The sequence below is a fragment of the Gallus gallus genome, chromosome 1, assembly GCF_016699485.2.
Source record: "Gallus gallus isolate bGalGal1 chromosome 1, bGalGal1.mat.broiler.GRCg7b, whole genome shotgun sequence".
Classification (NCBI taxonomy): domain Eukaryota; kingdom Metazoa; phylum Chordata; class Aves; order Galliformes; family Phasianidae; genus Gallus; species Gallus gallus.
Window position 1 is genome coordinate 9,819,206 of NC_052532.1, and position 19,577 is coordinate 9,838,782.

The 19,577-nt window shown below is 37.4% G+C and overlaps 1 protein-coding gene across 2 annotated transcripts in view; it reads left to right on the forward strand.

Annotated features, from left to right (window-relative positions):
- SEMA3E (semaphorin 3E) overlaps window positions 1-19,577 on the forward strand; it is a 133,381-nt gene that overhangs the window by 108,882 nt on the left and 4,922 nt on the right. The window contains exons 10-16 of one of the 2 annotated variants that reach the window (NM_204242.2): window positions 710-854; window positions 5,985-6,207; window positions 8,840-8,931; window positions 9,544-9,585; window positions 12,744-12,910; window positions 18,592-18,659; window positions 19,150-19,289. In NM_204242.2, the coding sequence (NP_989573.2) occupies window positions 710-854; window positions 5,985-6,207; window positions 8,840-8,931; window positions 9,544-9,585; window positions 12,744-12,910; window positions 18,592-18,659; window positions 19,150-19,289 (877 nt within the window). The remainder of the gene's footprint in view (window positions 1-709; window positions 855-5,984; window positions 6,208-8,839; window positions 8,932-9,543; window positions 9,586-12,743; window positions 12,911-18,591; window positions 18,660-19,149; window positions 19,290-19,577) is intronic. The other variant, XM_046941061.1, reaches the window with a different exon arrangement.

The window sequence follows — 19,577 nt, forward strand, 5'->3', positions numbered from 1 at the left end:
GGAGATCTAACTTTAGGATGTAACTGGTAGAGAGGAGCAGCTATGCTTTGGCCAGTATTTTTCTCTGTTGCTTCATTGTTTTTGAAGAAAGATAGACAGATATAGTCCTCTAAGGAAATTTGCACTTATCTGTTCTTGCTGGCTCTCTATGCCGGCAGGAAGAGGTGAACACCTTACTAAAATTATCTGGATCACCTTCTGGAGACTTCAGAGAGAACTGTTTTGCAAGGAGCATTGATACTTCTTTAAAAAATAATGAATTGCTTCTCTAGAACTAAGAGCATAAGATGTATAATGTTTGAAAGGAAAAATATATTATATGTGGATTGATCTACACAGATTAGTCTTTATGTTCTAATAACTCTGACCAGCATTCCCATACACTGACACAAAGACATACAAGACCCGAGTTGAGTTCCCTGCCATACCTCTCTCTCATTTAGAGCCTGTGATCATCAGTCTGAAATTTGGAGATTGAAATTTCACTTGAGCTTTCTCAGAGAAGTATTATAAACATATATATAAAATTTTTTTTATAAAGAACATTGCACATAGTAGTTACAAGAAAAGCATACAGGAAACATAAACTATTTTTTCTCCCTGAATACTGTTGAAGTGAGACTTCTTTTTAATTATATAATAATACCAGTATAACATGTAGCAAATACATCATACTGTTTTAACAATGTCTCTGAATTTTACTTCATAGCAATATATTTAGAGGATATGCTATATGTGTTTACCATATGGCAAGCGTCCGAGCAGCTTTCAATGGACCATATGCTCATAAAGAAGGACCAGAATACCACTGGGCTCTGTACGAAGGGAAAGTACCTTATCCTAGACCTGGTTCAGTAAGTACAATCTATTTTCCACACTTTCGTTAATGTAAATAAACGTAGGAAGAAAAAGCAGACTGCTACAACTGCAAAATCTTACTAACTTCACAGTCTAGGATGTATTTATTTAAACATATATGTTAAAGCATTTCTGAAAAAAAAAATGTGGAATGACTTAGCAATAAGTTTTATCAAGCACTAGAAAAATAGATTCCAAAGGAAAGCAGGAGAGTTAAATACACAGGATTTTTCAAAATCTTACTGGGACCTGAATTCAGCAAATTTGTGTTAAGGGTCCAACATCCTGAAGATAAAAGAAAAGGGAAAGGAAAGAAAAGGGAAAAGGAAAGAAGTGGGAAAGGAAAGGGAAGAGAAAGGGAAGATAAAGAGAATAAAAAGTTCAGTGGGAAGGAAATGACTAAGATCCTCAAGTCCAACTGCCTGACCTTTCAGGGCTCACCAAAAGTTAAAGCACATTAATGAGAGCATTGTCCAAATGACTCTGATCATTAACAGGCACAGGGCCAGGGCATCAACCACCTCACCAGAGACTTTTTCCAGTGATTGACTACTCTCACAGTAAATAAATATTTCCTAATGTATAGCCTGACCCTCCCCCTGGTGCTGCTTTCCTTGCATTATGTCATCAGTTACAAGAGAGCAGTGGCCCTCTCCATATTCCCTCTTCACAAAATTGCTGACAGCAGTAAGGTCACCTCTCAGCCTTCTTTACTCCAGACTCGACAGCCCAAGTGTCCTCAGCTTCTCCTCATGTCTTGAAACACTGTTACAATCTTTATTCCCCTCCTCTGGTCTCATTCAATGATCCTAACTTTATATTGTGGAGCTCAGAACTGCACTCAGTATTCAACGTGAGATCGCACCAATATTAAATATAGCAAGAGAATCACTTCCTTTGACTGGTTGTCTGTTCTGTTTAATGCACCCTGAAATGCAATTTGCTCTCCTGGCTGCCAGGGCACACTGCTGAGCTGCTGTCACCAGCACCCCAGGTCTCTTCCTGCTGAGCCACTCCCAGCCACTCATCTCCAGTCTGTGCCTGTGTCTGGCAACGCTCTGTGTCAGGTGCATCACCCAGCATTTGACTTTGTTGGGTTGTCAATTTCTCCAAGATATTTAGAACTCTCTGCAAGGCCTCTCGTCTCTCCAGAGAATTCTCCAGAGAACTCTCCAGAGAATCAACAGCATATTCCAGTTTAATATAATCAAAAAACTTTGTTGTTTTTTTTTTGTTGTTGTTGTTGTTTTTCCCACAGTGGAAGAAAAAATAATGTGACAAACTAAGGCATAAGATGTATTTTTAAAATCCAATTCATCTGACAACTGCTGTAACATACTTTGCAAATACATGGATGCTGTCATCTAAAGATTGGTTCTGGGCTGGCATTTAGACTTTTCATTTGGTGAACAAATTCTGAAGGAAATCACAAACTTATTACTTAGAGAAAGGTAATTGATTTCTTCAAGGAATTCCTAATTCCTATGCTGATATCTCTAAGATCCCAGGCAACTGGCTTTGAGTGTCCCAGCTCGAGCAAGGGTTTGTACAAGATAATCCAACATCAACCATTCTGTGATTCTGTGATCATACAAACATGATCTTGATCTCAAACTATTTTGTAGTTTCAGTCTACTTTTAAGTGTTTCTGAAGTTTCTATTTTTGTCATATTCTTAGCCCAGGAATTTCATGTCCTACCTCAGGGGGTGAGGAGATCAGTGGTGTATGAGGGTGCCCTTTGCATTGCAGGGATCCATCATCATTTCACAGATTGTGCACATCCAGGGCCTCCTTCACCTTTCCCTCCTGCTGTAAGTCCTACAGCAGGCAATGCCAAAATAACCCAGAGAGAAACATCACTATTTCTTCTTGTCTAATGTCTTTTGGCAATATGGCTACTTACCCATTCATGGCAATAGTTATCTGTTAAAAAGGACCTTTTCTTTATAGCCACTTAAGTTCTACCCTTTAACTTGTCCGTACTGTGCAGATTTTTTGACTGTGTGGGCACAAAGACATTTCTAATAGCTGTTTGGCTAAAACCCGCACACAGCTTTCACACTTCACCTCTTTTATCTTCTCACAGGCTAAGGACTCACTCTATTAAGCTTAATGGTGGAATAAACAGTTGCTGGAGCGTTACTTTCAGTGTTGTTTTTTCTTCTATAACTGAATCAGTATTCTCTTTTGTACTAAAAGCAATCATTTGCAGAAGTAAACATTTATCCCTGAATCACAGGAATGAGAGGTTAAAAGGCCTATTAGCTTATCTAGTTCATACCAGTACAAATTTTCTCTCCGTAGTACAATTTTACATGCATGTCCTCTCTCATTTTAAATTACTGTTTATGTCTTCTTCTCCTGGAGTTAGAGAATTAAGTCAAAATACAGAATTGGATGCTAAAAAAGAGATAATCTGGGATTCAAATGCTATCATTTGACCATCTTGACCACTGTATTGTTCTGATATCAATACCAAATTTTTTTTTTTTTTGATTACTTGATGTTGATTGAAGTAAATGATCAGTATTAAGTTGGAATGGAGAAACAGATAAATGTTTATCAAATTTTGAGTAAAACAGTATAATTCAAAGCAATTAATGTTTTCTTATTTGATAGCAAATTACAGTTTTTACAGTTTTACCAAGTAATGAGATACTATCATGCATGGATTGTAGAATGGATGTATATTTTACAAAGGTGACATGATACAAATTCCCTAAGTGGTATTCATTTTATCTGCAGGCAGTAGACCTCCCATACATTGTTTCAACTGGAGCTGAAATAGGCGGGAATTCAGTATTAGGGACTACAGTAGTACATAGATAGTATTACATTTACTGAAGATTGAAAACTATTTGTTGGCAAGAAGGACAGAGCATTGATCCAGCAGCTAAGCAAAGCTGACAATGATTTACAGAAAGGCTGTATTAAGATCCACTCAGAAACTATTCTTCCTCGGCTCTGAATAGCCACATTTCTTTCATAGTAGATTGAAGACTCCCTAACAGGCAAGGCACAGGAGCTGAAGCAGATATTAAAAAAAAAAAAAAAAAAAAAAAGAGAGAGAGAGAGAGAGAGATAATAGTTTTCCCAAAAGAAATATTTCTTGAGTGTTAATCAGTTTATCATGTTTGTCTATAAGTTGCAGAGCACATCAGAGGCCAGAGTAGCTGACTATGCAAGCTAACAGAAAATTAATTCATTTTTGGCTGCTCATCAAGGGTACAGCTTAGAGGTCTTTTCAACACTTTTTCAGTAGCAAGAAGTGAAAACTGTGGTCCATAGTCCTAGGTTTCCAAAGAACAGGTCAGCATATTGGCAAGGTGAATCATAGAATTGTTTGAATTAGAAGGGACCCTCAAAGGTCATCTAGTCCAACTCCTAACTACCTATTACGTTTTCCATTAAAAGGGGTCAGTGACAAGAGGCCAAAAATACCTATTATTAGGTATCTCTGTGACTTAGCACTCTTTCTTCTCAGTTATTGAATGGGAAAAAATGGAGTCCATAAGCAATGAGAAACAGCTAAGAGCTAAATAAATAGAAAATCACTGTTAGAATTGCAGTGTCTGACGGATTCTACAGTTTCTACAGTTTACTACTCTGAATTCTCCTTAAAGCATTTTTTTTTTTTTTTTTTTTTTTTGGTAGTACTCTAGGTTGCTACTCAAACAATTCATTTAATGTATTAAGACTGGGATGCTTCTGAAAATGACATCAATTACCTCAAGAACAGTACTCAGACTTCAGAGATGGCTGCATCTACCGCTTCAATTCTAGACTACTAGATTTTATTTAATTAAAAACAAGAGGCCTGCAAAGGATTATTTTTATTAAATCTCTCTAAGACTGGAAATTTACTAAGGGAAGTTGACAATGCCTATTTACTTGATATGCTGTTCAGTGCATGGAAAGCAGAGGCTTAGCCTATCTTCAGGCTCCTGCTCTGTCTCTTCATGGTAAATAGTCAGTAAAACTCCATCACTAGGTTGATTATGCAATTACTTTAAAGTCAACACTGAACAAATACTTTCCTGAAGCTAAGCCCAAAAATTGGAAACAACCATTGCCCCATTTGAGAAGAGCAGGAGTTTGTTTTTGTCAATTGCAGCTGGCCACAAGTTTAAAATTACCGTTTCTGGTAAACAAAGAGTACTTTATTTCATTTTATTGATTGAAAAAGTCCAATTTAAGCAGGGAGATGCTGCCACTGTGGCTTTGCTTGAAATGCTTCTTAAAACCACACTGCCTTATGAATATTTGGAGAAAGTAAATGGTTACTGAGATATTTCCAGCTTAATCATAAATGGTTCCAATTAGACATCATGAAGCAAACTCGAAATGTAGAATTTATGTGCAGTTAAGGAACACCATATCCTTTGCAAAGCATCCTAAAATTAACTTCTCTGTTTAACACATTAAATTATCCCTAATTGCACATTTGACCAAAGGAATAAGCCTCTTTTAATCAATCATTCACATGAAGTGTATTTGCTTTACAAAGTGGTAGATTGATCAGTACAAACATTGGTATTCCATACTAAACTATGATATATAATACCTTCGTCATGAGACAGAAATTAGAATAAAATTTAATACTGTTAAAATACTGAAGATCAAGAATTATCATCATTTTTAATCATGCTTATCTTATGATAACGTATTTTGCAATCACAAAGCAATTAGACTAGAGATTGATTTCAAGAATTACTGACCTGTTGGCTTGATATGACTCTCTGTCTGCTGGAGTAGGAAACTCCTTTCTTCTACCTCTTTCAGTGGCCATTTTGATTACAACTTCAATATGAATCTGGGAATGAAACAAATGCTTTTTTTTTTTTTTTTTTTGGCCAAAATCTGAATGCATCAATATTTAGTCTGTTCTTATTATGCCAGACAGGAAGAAGTCTCTAAACATGGGAGTGCCAAGGCTCTTCTCGAGGTTTATAATCCATACATGCATAAAGCATGGACTTCACAGTCACAGACCCTATAGTGCTTTTCTGTGCCTATTTTACTGTCCAGTTTTGTGTAGACTTGTCATCACCCCTATGAACAATAATAGTCTCAGACAATTTACTTGGCAAGCCTTCAGGATAATCTGCCTTTTCTGTTTTTGCAGTGTGCCAGCAAAGTGAATGGCGGTCTGTACACTACCACCAAAGACTACCCTGATGAAGCTGTCCATTTTGCCAGGAGTCATCCACTGATGTATCAGCCCATCAAGCCTGTTCATAAAAGACCAATTCTAGTAAAAACAGATGGGAAGTACAACCTTAAGCAAATAGCTGTGGACAGAGTGGAAGCTGAAGACGGGCAATATGATGTGTTGTTCATTGGCACAGGTAAAATAAAGAAATCTAGGAATACAACTGTTTTAATAGGTTTTTGATGTCCAGGATGGAGGAAATTTTCGAGTCAAAAAATAATAAAGCATTACAACAACCCTCTCTAACAATAACTGTGTGCATGACTGAGCGAACCTGTACTCATAACCTTACAGAAGAGGGTGGTCATTCTACACTGTGCTGATATTTCACAGAAAAATAATGGTAGGAAAAATTTCTAAAGAATAAGAACAGAGACTAAAGTATAGGATTCACCACCAACACCATCCCTAAAAAATTACCTTGATACAATTTCTGACATTTTTGAAACTTCACAACACAATCAATGTATCTGAACATCATTCTCAGCTGGGATTCAGACTCTGGGAGAAACATGGGTGACATGATTTTGAGAAACAAGTTCAAGTTTATTCCAATATTTATCTGCTCCATTTCTGCAGTCCACAAGTCTATCTGATACTGTTAAAAAGAAACTGACAGCTTCTAGGCTTGGGTTTTGACACAGCTCAAGGGAGAAAGGCAGATATAATCAAGTTTATAGCTAGAAAATAAAATATTATAAATTTTCTGCCAAGTTTTCTTGTCTTTCCATTTCACTGTTTTCAGCAGTTACATAGAGTTCATTTAAGTTGAATTTTTTAAACACCTACCAAAAATAAGTATGAATAAGTTAAATTGCATTACAGAGGTATGGTACAGAGTTGCTATAGCCCTAAGCAGCTAGAGAAGAAAAAAGCACATTCTAATGGTATTTTAAAAATAAGAAACCTTGAGAAAATAAGAGGAAAACTTAGAATTAGAAATGGCTAGTCATGTCTAATCTGCCTGGAAAAAATCCAAGGATTCGTACATTCACATTTTATCAAGTTGGCAACAGGAGTGGTGACACAAATCATTTTGACTATTTTGACTAGCAAGCATATACAGTGAATCATTTTTTACTTAATGAAATTCCTCTGATAAGCATTTTTCAGTGTTGAAAACATTCAGAAGTATGCTCATAGAACAGCAAAAGCTTATTTATACTAGCCATGTATTCCAAGCTTTTAAATTGCCTCAATACAGTCTTAGCATTGGACTTAGTGTGGTCTATAAGACATTGTGTCATATATCACTTATGTCTCTAATGCAGATTTAATAATGATGACTAGGTTTTTCATATTTACCACTCTTGCATTTATGATTGAGATGTCAGATATTTGTACACAAGTCCTCTGTTCAGCAAAGATGAAACTAATGAGACTTCAGGGTTGTGCTGAACTGGCACCCAACAGCTGCTTAGTTTTGAGATGTCCAAGCTCAGATGACAAGAAATTCTATCCTAGGAATTTGGCCTTCAGAAACTGTAAATTGATTTCTTCAATCTATGTTCTAGCAAAGTTCCCATCAGAAAGTTCTCTGCTTCTCTTGGCGATATAATATTAGAAAGAGTTAATCCTCTTTTATCTGAGTCCAGCACCTTCTGTGTAACATTTGTAAGCAGTCTTAAAGCTCAGTAGAAGTTTCCTTGAGGTAGAACTAGATGTTAGAAAGGTTTTTCAAAGCAGAAGTGTGAACACCCGGACAACTTTCCACATATCTGTCAGCAATGTTTGAAGAATCATAGAATCATTATGGCTGGAAAAGGTCTGTAAGATCACCTGTTCAACCATCCACTCATCACCAATATTGCCCACTAAATTAAGTCCTTAAATGCCATGACAGTAAACAAGAATTACTTATGAAAATCTGAACTCAAGCTGTATTTTTTTAACTGATTCATCACAAAATGTAGGTCCTTACATATTCTCTTTGAGTAGTTCCCCTTTATTTTTGCCTCTTTGATCTTTTGCTGAACATTTTTTTCCATTGTTTGTCTGCTTAATATTTCATCTGTAAATCAAAGGTGACAAAAAGTAACATAAGAAAGGAGTTGATAGCTGCCATTGTTGATGACAGATTTTCAGATTAAGGAAAATAAGATGCTTTAATCATAGTCAACAAGACAAAGCTGAAGTGGTGGAAGACCAGCTGCTATTCTTGTGTTTTAATTTCCTGAAAGAGTTGTAGTGACAAATAGACTGATCTAAATTCCAAAGTGCCTTAAACTTTCTGAAAATACAGTTTTTCACTGCTTATCTTTCTTTGATAAAAGCTCAACAGCAACTCAGTGAGAGAAAGAGTACTACATATAATAAACCCTTGAATTTGTTGTTGTTCTTTCCTAGAAGAATGGAGCTGCCATGAGAAATTAAGGATAGTTAGTAGTTTCCTAACTGGTGTCAATACTCAGGTCTTATAAGTAAAGCCTCTTAACATTCCCATGACTTGATGGACTCCCCTTCCTACTGTAATTTCTTTTTCTCAGATATGATCACTCTCTGTGTTCCTTTTGCAGATCACCAAGGTGTTATGACCTAGACTTTGAAAAATAATAGGTAATTAATCGTGTATCTCAGGAATGTCTCAGGTGGCTCTTAGTTGCCAGATGGGCCAGAGCATGTCACAATGTCTTCAGAACATATTAGTATATGTGACTGTTTCCTAAGATTAATGTGTGCCCTGTAGCAGTTATTTAATGTCTTTGAAGGCCTAATAAACATTTCCATAATTTTTATTCCAGCATTATTATGTTTGTTTTTCTTCCCAGATAATGGAATTGTGCTGAAAGTCATTACAATTTACAATCAAGAGACAGAATCAATGGAAGAAGTGATTCTTGAAGAGCTGCAAGTATTCAAGGTAAACCATGCTGTATATGAAGCATATATAAAACTGTCTTGAAAATTTTTCAGTTAAATTTTAAAAAATGTGACATAGATTACGTAATAGTTGTCTGCAATAATTTTTCTAATTATCTACTTTATGACGCAAATTCTTCATTTTCCACTGTTTTTTTCAATAAACTTATTAGGAGCTATGTTTTGCCATGGCTCCAGGAAATCTGAACAGAGAACAGAGAAGGGTATGAGAAAGAATTCCTGTTATTTTTAATCCTATCTTCAATTAATGTTTTGTTATGAAGAACATTCCACTTATCACTTTCATTTAGGACAAAAGCGGTTCAGTGGTCGCATGAGATAATGCTATGTTTGACAGGGAAACTGTAGTGTTCCCATGGTTTTGATAATCCTGAATTAAGTGTCGCCTTGTCATTTTTAAATAAACTCTCTTAAAGCAGTACTTCCCAAAACCACAATTTCTTCACACTTTTTTGTAGGATCAGAACTTAGAAAAAAATCAAAGTGTCTAGCAGTAATGAATACAAGTAAACATCAACACTGTTTTGCCTAATTTATTCTCATAGTAAGGCCACATTATATTTTCTAAGCAAGGATGTTTCCTATTTTCTAGGTGCCAATTCCTATTCTTTCCATGGAAATCTCTTCAAAAAGGGTAAGTGATGAGTTTCACATGCCAAAACTGTGACTCAAATGTAATAAAGCAATAAACATTAGATAGATAGATGATAGATAGATAGATAGATAGATAGATAGATAGATAGATAGGGATATAGCTGTATGTAATCTCCAACAAGATCTGGTCTGATAACAGCAAATCCTTTTGTAATGCAAATTCTGGTTCTGTTCCTTTATGAAGCATTTATGTTTTCTAATTCTAAGATTACACCTGTTAAACCAGTCTCTGTGTTTTACATGTGTTGTTCACACAAAAACAAGTAAAAAAGCAATTTGATCCATGAGATATTGGCAGAGTAATCACAGTAGGGAGTAGCTTGGTGGATATGACAACTCAAGAAAAAGCTCCTTGGTGATAAATGCACATGGACTTCAGCCCCATGACAACATAAGTTCTAAATAAGCCTTACTGGATGTCCCATATACTCAGTTGCCAATGAAGGTAGAGCTATTTGGACCTGATTCCCATCAGAGTCTCTCCTAATAGCTCTTGGGAGAGACTCAGAGTCTCTCCTGCTAGTCTCTCCTAATACAAATACTTAAGTTATTGTTCCTGTAAAAGGATACTCATCTGTACCCTCTTGTGGATATGGAGCCATTTCAGGATGGAGCCACTATAAACATCCCAGGATGCTTACTTCTTAATGTAGACAACTGTTGAAATATAGGTTCATAGAAATACAGTGAAACAAAGCTAACAAAGAAGGAAGATTGCATTAATAGGAGGTGTGACTGTGCCCCAAAGATCATTTTAGTTTTGGTGGCTGGTCAACTCCCATTTTTTTGTAGTTAATGTAGAAAGACAAACTCCTCTGATAATGATTTGGGTGAGGATCCTAACTTAAATTTTTTCTGAATTATTTCCTGGATCAATTTATTTTTTCCATAGACTTTGAAAGGAGCTCTGGAGACTAGGTTGCCTAACATCACAGTTTTGTGAACGTTTTGTAGAATCACAGAATAGTTTGAGCTGAAAGGGAGTTTGGAATAAAGTATCATTTCAGATGTTTGTTTATTTGCTCTCAGTGAAATATCATAGTAAATGGATCATGCTGGAAGAGTGAGAAGGAGATACTATATCAAAAGGGAAGTAGTCTGCCTCTATTACACCCAAATCCCAAGAGGTCTGCTAACTACAGTTTCAAGAAGCACCTGGAAATTATGGAAAGAATAGTAGAAGAGTTGCCAAAACTATTCAGCAGTTGAAGAATAAACGTTCCTGCAGGCAGTAGAAGTAGCTCTACTTTTTCAACATATCAAAGAGAAGAGGGAGAGACAACTGGGCATCCAGACATGGAATTTTACCCAACTTAGTGACTTGCTGTTGAAGCAAAGGAGGGGGAAGGCTTTGAACATTGATTTCAAAGCAATAAAAGTCAATTCAGATTTCTGAATATAGGCAAATTTAACCTAGAAATAGCATGCAGTTTCCTGTTACTAAGGAAAATTAAATGTTGGACTGCCTGTACAGGGCTGGCACAAAATCATTTTGTATTTAACATTAGATTTGTGCACAGAAGTATAATTTAGTTAGGTTTATGTGAAAAAAAAAGTTATGCAATTTCTCTGCCCAAACATTTTTTTCTAGTCTCCTTTAACTGTGAAGTTTGTGAGACTACAGAGATCTGCTTGCTAGCTTTGTTCCAACAACCTTATAACATCCACCAGTCTTCACTATGTCAGTGATATAATAAAATATCTTGTTTCAGGCTTGAGCTGTTTATCTTTGTGGCTAGGAGAGAATGTTCTTCTTTGATGTCCTGTTTGCTAGATATTGGATGCTTTTTGCTCTCCTCTGATGAACCAAGCTGTACAGTACACCTTACTTTTTTTAAAAGATGAAAGAGAAAATTCCATTTTTTATGTGTCATTGAATGTGCTGTTCACATCTTCTGAGACAGTCATGTTTCAGCCTTGTCGGACAAGAAAGAATTCCCCTCTAACAAGGATCTTAGGTTTAGTTATCAGATTGAGTTCATGTTTATCTGTATAATCTCAGCTGAAGAAGTCTTCAAACATTGCTGTTACCAGCCTCTCCTGGTCTCTTCCACTGGCATGTCTGAGAGTTAAAATTAGTAACCTAAAAAGATAGAGGAGGTGTAATCAGGAACAAGAGTGAACTATTTGGATTAAATTTCATGGTTTGTGATAGGCAAGCCAGGTTAAATGAGCTAACTGCATTTTCCAGCTTTATGCAATTTTAATATAACATTCTGAAAGCTTGTGCTTTGTTTGGCCATTTGGATAAACCCAGTCCAGAGTTCATAAGGAATCTTTTTTTCTGACTGGAAAAACAGTGGAATTGAGCCATGCAAAAGTATTTCCTATTGCAGTTCATATTTCTGTGTTCAGTACATTTTCATTCACCAGTAACAAGATTTTTCTTAAATCCCTGTAAACTCAAGATGTTCCTTTCTGATTTTATTATCCCATCAGCTTCTGAATCACATTGATCATATTTCATTTGCTTTGTAAAAGAAAACTTAGATGACTCAAGCACTCTTAGTGTTAGTGCTGAGGACAAAAAAAAATGTAAAGAAGATAAAGTGTGACCAGTTAATTTATAAGAAAAGACTGTACAGTAGCAGAAAAAATATCTACGTTCTTTGTACTGAAGGATTATATCAATCATAGTGCTATTGTGCATTTTTATGTGTGAGCATATTGTATGCAGGTAGCAACATCAAGGGTTAAATGTACCTGATAACTCTAGTTTTAAGGTTGAGGTTGCTTGCAACTTTTTTCAAATATGATCTTTGATTAGTATTTTATGTCAAAGCTTTTTTTGCAGATTGGTTAGGTGACAGATGTGTAAGGAGGGAGGCACTGAAAACTACCTCAGGGAAGAAAAAGGAATGTAAAAGTCTGTTTAAACAGAAAGCTTACAAAGCTGAAACTTCAAAAGTGAGGAAATGCCAAACCATATTTGCTCATTCTAATTTCCTTCTGTTCCACCATCCTCATGCATGAGAGTTTAGATTGTTGTCAGTTTTTCTACAGAGTAACTCTGCCTCCCACAGGGCACAGGCTGGATGCACAACAAAGCTGAAATTAATATTTCTTTAAAACTCCACTTGTTACAGAAGTCATATTGGAAGTTCTAGCAACTTAATCATATGTGGTATGCTTTTCCAGCAACAGCTCTACATTGGAACTGAGTCAGTCATAGCACAAGTGAAGTTTCACCAGTGTGACATGTATGGCACAGCCTGTGCTGACTGCTGCCTGGCTCGAGATCCCTACTGTGCTTGGGATGGCATCTCCTGCTCCCGGTACTACCCCACAGGAATGCAGGCAAAGAGGTGAGAACTGCTTCTTTCTGTGGAATCTACCTTGCGAAATAGCTTTAGAAAGGTTCCTAATACAATGAAAGATTTTTACAAATGATGAAGCCCAAAGTTTTGAACTAAATGAATACCATGGACAAATTACATAAATGAACCACAGACTATGGGAATAATATGTGGGTGTTTATATGACAAAAAAAAAAAAAAAAGATAGGGCATGGTAATTAGATAGGATGCGTAGAAATTGTGAAACACGAGCATGATGTAAATAGTATGGAATAAAGGGTGGATATTGTCTTAATTTCAGCTGGGACAGAATTCTTTTCTTCCGAATGTCAGATATGATGCAGTGTTTTGGTTATAGGAGAAATACAATGTTGATAACACATTGATGATTACAGTTGCTGCTAAGCAGTGTTGTACAGAGCCAAGGCCATTCTCAGTGAAGGGCCCAAGGAGCTGGGACGGAACAGAATTAGGACAGCTGACTTAAGCTGGCCAAAGGGATATTCCATACCATATGCCATCATGCAGGAGTTTTGATGGGGGTAGAAGTTCATACATCTCTCTTCCACTGCTCAGAGGGCTGCCTGGGCATCAGTTGGGGTGTGGTGAGCAATTGCTTGTGCATCAATTGTTATATACATTTGTCATAACTATTATCCTTTTCTTTTTCCCTATCTTAGTAAGTAGTTTTATCTCAATCCACAAGTTCTACTTTGTTTTTTTTTATTCTCTCCTCCATCCCACTGGGAAGGGGGAGGAGTGAGCGAACAACTGTGTGGTGCTCAGCCACCTGCCAGGTTAAACCACAACAGGCATAAACTGCATTACAAGGAATAATTCATGAATTAAACATAGTTATTATTATGGCTACTTAGTTATTATTTGAAGAAAGTTTTAAACAAACCTCAATTTCCTTTCATTTCTTTTGGTCAGCAAAGAAAAGATGGATGTTTCATTCTTTATAACATCAGGGACACATTTTGGCAGTGTTTACACAGTAAAGATATCACAAAGCAATAACATATTCAACAGAATTTGGGGAAAAAGAAAGGAGAAAAAAAAAACAACAACCAAGAATAAGAATCTGGTAGCCACACACTTCCAGTAGTGAAAGTAGGATGTCTGCAAAAGCTGAGGTTAGGTGAATTTATAAATTCAGATTGTTCTGGAGGTCCATTCAAATCATGAACCTAACTTGAGTGCTTTAACAACACCTAGGCAGACTTGTCTCCATTCCCAATTGCTCATTCATGGCTTCTGGCCCTCATTCTTTGTGCAGTGATTTCCCATATATCTATCATCTTACCCTCCCTCTCTAACCCAGGTTCTCTAATTCAGCAATATCAGGAAGATACCTGATCAAACATATAAAATATGCATAATTTAATCCAGACCTTTTCACAGCACTTCTAAAAAATATCAAGTACAGAAATTGTTGGATAATGTGGCTTTTTGGGTAGTGAGCATTAAAAAGTCAAAATGAGAAATACAGCCAATGATAGCATACTTAAAAATCTCCTGGAATTATTACACTGAGGGACAGCTTAAACCAGGTAGGAAAGCTATGCCACTTTATAGGATTATATAGTCTTCTCATGTCTCTTGCAAGCAGCCCTATGGGAGGACATATACTCTGGTTTCCTGCTCCATGTGAGAAGACCTTGGCATCAGATTAAGAAAGATGAACAGATGGGCCAAACAAATTTATATCCTATAGTGTATGTATAAATTGGGTTATTGTAATTATAATGCTTATGGGTCAGTTATCTAAGATGTAAAAATCATCTGGGGAAGAGGGTAAGGGGTAAAAACTTTCCTACCAGCCTGCTTAGGCTGCACCCACATTTATGCTATTGTGCAGGCTGTTTATTGTCCATGAAAAGATAAGAGAAACTTGCTCACTCCTTAACTCAGCTGCACATTGTTAGCATACTTCTCACCTAAGACAACTTCCAGAGTAGCAGCCCCTAAGTTCCCTGACAGATGCATTTATCCAGGGTTCAGTGACATGGGCAGCACCCCAGGCACCTTCCTGTGCCTTACCTCCCTAGCATTCATCAGGTCAGTCTCTAAAAGAAGAAAATACTTCTCCTATCACCCTCCTCCTCTCAAGATAAGAGCTGCAGCAGTGAAGAAGGGATTTACACTCTACTGAATGTTCTCAAGGTCTGTAAAACTTGTTTTACATCTTAGAGTTTGGGGAACAGCCAGCAAGAACCCCTAATATTGAAAGGAATTGATAATTTGTTCTTTGTTCACTGTAATTGGTGTCAAAAGCTCAGAACATCTTAACAGTTATGAGCTTGTATTAATTGTGCAGTAGATGGCAAGGCAAAGAGTGCTCCTCAGGACACACATACCAAAGTTGTTTAACTGCTGGGATCCAGGTGGAACCACTGCTAGGAAGGGCAGGTCTCATGAGACAACGTGGATTTTTCTCCTTCTCAGTTACAAGAGTTATCGCCTTCTCAGATCTCTAAGAGATCTCTTTCAATTCCTGTCCTACTGGTGTTGAACTGGGGTGGAGATGCACAGTATATCCTGCTCCCATTGGTTCACATGCTGTCTACTTTAGCCCTTAATGCCTGCAAGGTATGACAAGTGTTTAGAGAAGCATGAAATAGAAAAACTGTAAACTAAAACACATGCAGGATATAGAGAACTGCAGCAGAAATTAAAAAAAAACAAATAACCACAAAACACATAACCAACCCCCTGCTTGGCAGCTGGTACTAATTTGTTTAATTTTGAAAGCCTATATTTTAATTCCTTGCAAATGCATAGCCTTTATAATTAATTAAATATGGGATTTAATTAGGGAGACTTAAAAAATGAGCCAAAAGTCCCACATCCCAGTGCTGGCAGTGCAGAATACTACAGTGTCATGGTAGTTACAGGTGAGCAGCTCTGGCATACTGCAGATATTTTAGACGTCAGAAGGAAATTATTTTGCATTCAGCTTCACTGAAATATTCTTTGGAAAGTAGAGATATCAGGGCTTTAAATAGCTGTGGTTGTTCACTGTTACCTCAGTAATCTGATTTAGGCAGGTTCAGTTTTTATCCATATAGGCACTAAATTCCACTGATGAGTTTCTTCATTACGCCAAAAAGAATGCCCGGGATAATAAAGGGTCCTATCTTAAATCCCGTTCACCTTGTGCAGATCTGCTAACCCTAAAGCTTAACACATGGCTCCTTGCACTAACAGCAATTGGCCGCGAGAGGGCGCCATAGCGCGGAGCTGCGCGCTGTCCTGGCGCGTTATGTACTACACTTGAAACAGCATTGAAGTGAAGGTACAGGTAAATGCATCTTCCCTCGTCTCTACCAAAATGCCGCCAAACAAATACCTCCTTCTCCTGAATGGTTCCATGAACTGGAGAAATACTGTTATTTTACAGGACTAGGATTTTTTTAGTTCATCAGGAAGAGTACTCAGTACATACTAACTGTCCATTTCCTACTAAACAGTGCTGCCTCACAGCAGCAAGGTTTTCTTCTTTATTTGTTTTTTAAGGCAAATGTCAATTTTATTTATGCATATTTATGCAAGAGTTTGTGTCTTATGAATAATCTATATACACTGATATGCAAAACTGGTAGCACTACCACTAGCACTTAACAGAGTTATCAGTAAGCTCAGCTATTATATCTTTACATTAAAATGAAACATCCCAGGATGAATTAAAGCCCTGTTGCTATCACTGAATATCAGCTTCTGTTTAGAAACGTATTTTTAGCACCTAGTCTGCCTAGAGGTCCCCATGTTGTCCCTGCTGAATTTGGAGATCCCACTGAAACAGTGATGTCAAAACATTGGCTCTGATATTATGAATATCATTAAAAACTAAAGCTGTTCTGTTGGTCCTCCAGTACCCCTAGATCTAAAGTCAATTTCACTGATAGAACTCAGAAAATAGTCTCTATCTACTTGCAGTTTGGAGATATGGTGAGTAACAGCCGTGAGTAAAATCTAGCATAGAACAATGTAGGTCACTCCAAAGTAACGTCTCCTTGGAAACTACCACAGATACAAAGAGCACAATAACACAGTTTGATAGAGCAGATTCTCAGCTACAAACACACACTTTTTCAACAGTCACCACCATTAGCTATGGATTTTTGCCAGCAATGAACAGGAGCCTGCATGCCACACTTGAAAAAAATCTGCCCTAGCAGAGGTCACCCACTGTTGCACAACTGCTTTCACAGAGTTGTTGCTAAGAAAATGTTGCCTACACAAACCATCTTTCCTCATCCTGAACATATGGAAGTGAGAAGGCACCAAATCTAGACTATGCAGTGGGTGGAGTAGGCCAGTCCAGCCAAGACTGTCAATGTGCTCCACCGTCTTCAAACTCATACCAGGCCTGGCATTAACATGCTGTAGGAGAAAGGTTGTCATCTTCTCTGGACTGAATCTGGAGGTTCGAGCATTGTGAAGTAGTGGTCAGAGTTGATGGTTTGTCAGGAAATCCAGAAGGATCAGCCTTTTCCTGTCCCAAAAGACAGTGCATGTCACATTACCCACTGAGGGTTGCATCTTAAACTTTCTCTTCAGTGGGGAATTCACATGTTGCCAGTCCATGGATTGTCATTTTAACTTTGACTCATAGTGGTGACACCACCTCCCATCATTGGTACTGATGCAATTCAGGAAACTGTCACTTTCAGCCTCATATTGGTTCAGCAGGTCCTGAGGAACTTGCTTACGATGTTCTTTCTTTTCCTGTGTGAAAATTCACAGGACCCATCTGGTGCAAACTTTGTGATATTTTAACATTGTCACCATTTCCAACACACTGAAGTTGGTATTCAGCTCTACACACAGCTCTTTGGTCATAATCCGCTGATTTGCAGTGGATATTATTGCGGAGCTGATTGAGACACTCTTTATTTTGTGATTTGACATCTGTGCATGGGTATGTGGAAAATGGCTTGTTTTTGATATTACTGTTGCCAATGCTGAAATGCACCACCCACCACCTTTCTATGCTCACATCCACTGTTTGGTCTCCATAAACGTTCAGTAATCATTGATGGGTACAGTATTTTCTACTCAGAGGAATTCAGTGACACACTTTCGCTTCATATGCACTTCCATGTCAGGTACCATTCTGTCAGACTGCCCCTCTGTTGCCATCTGTCTCACAGCAACAAAATGTAACGAAATATTAGCAGGACTCTCTTCCTCTACTTCCATAATAATATCCACCTCTGACACTGTGGGCCAACATCATAAAATAGGAGACATTATGAGGAGGTCCTAATAATTTCAGTAAAGTCTATTTGTGCCAATTAATAAATCTGCTTTGTATGTATTCATATGGAGTTGTTTAGAAGCAAAGAATCATAGAATCCTTGCAAGACCCAGGTTGGAACTGGCCTCAGAGATCATCTGGCCCTTCATGGTAAGAGTAGGACCTAGGCAAGATTGTCTAACACTTTGTCTAGCTGAACTTTAAAATCCTCAGCTGTTGGAGGATCTTTTTTTCTTTTAGATGCAATCATGTAGGTTGAGATGAGATAAAACATCAATGCATAAATGAGTATCTTTCTCAAAAGTACTACATTTTTAGGAGCCAAGATCTAGCTCTTTGTGTTTTTAATGAATACCTCCTCATTGTACACCAGCAATCTGTATGCTAAGCACATTTTCTCAAAAAAAATGTATTTTTTCCTCTCTAGACGCTTCCGCAGACAAGATGTACGACATGGAAATGCAGCTCAGCAGTGCTTTGGCCAGCAGTTCATTGGTAATCTACTCACGCCTTTACAAACTGTTAGCAAATGCCTGACACAGAAAGTACAGATTTTGCCAAAAGGCAAAAGGCTATACGTTGTCATTTTTAACCAGATAAAAGATATTTGATTTGTGGTTATACTTGAGTATATATGGTATCCTCTTGTTTAACTGACTGAAAATCAAGTCGAAGAACTACTGATAAGAAACATCCACAAGCAAATAGCAATATGAAGGGCTTCTTTGTGTATAATCTTAGCGGAATCATGGCCCAATTTGCTCCACTTGTTTTATGGCCATGTCCTATGAGAGGCTAAGATGATGGGAAAATTCACTTAACAGGTCAGACCTTCAACAGGCACTACTTAACAATAACTATGTGGTTGGATACAGATTAAATTTCAGTCTTAAAAGTAAGTCTAGCCTGAAGTCAGGAGGTGGCAAGGACTGTCAGAAACAAATTGACATATATGTGGCATTTTTTAAAAAACTTTTCTTTCCAGGAGAAGTCCTGGAGAAGACTGAGGAGCGATTGGTTTATGGAATAGAGTACAATAGCACCCTTCTGGAGTGCACCCCTCGGACCTTACAGGCAAAAGTAATCTGGTTTGTCCAGCGAGCCCATGAAACTAAGAAGGAAGAGGTAACTATCATTAAATATTAATCTTTTAATTAGTTAAGCCCATGGTTAGGAATATTTCATCTTCACTGAAAGGCCTGCCATCAGTTGCTGAAATGTGCATGAGTACAAGAGAAGATCATGATGTTCATCTGGGTCATTATGCTTCACTGAGTTAATAGACCTGGTCATTTCTTTTGGTGTATGAGTTCGGCATCTTGAAATTGAATAACTATTTGAAATGTAGCTAAGCTTGTTAAAGTCTCAAAACAAAAGGGAATCTACCATTTCTCTTAATATGTTATTGCAGAG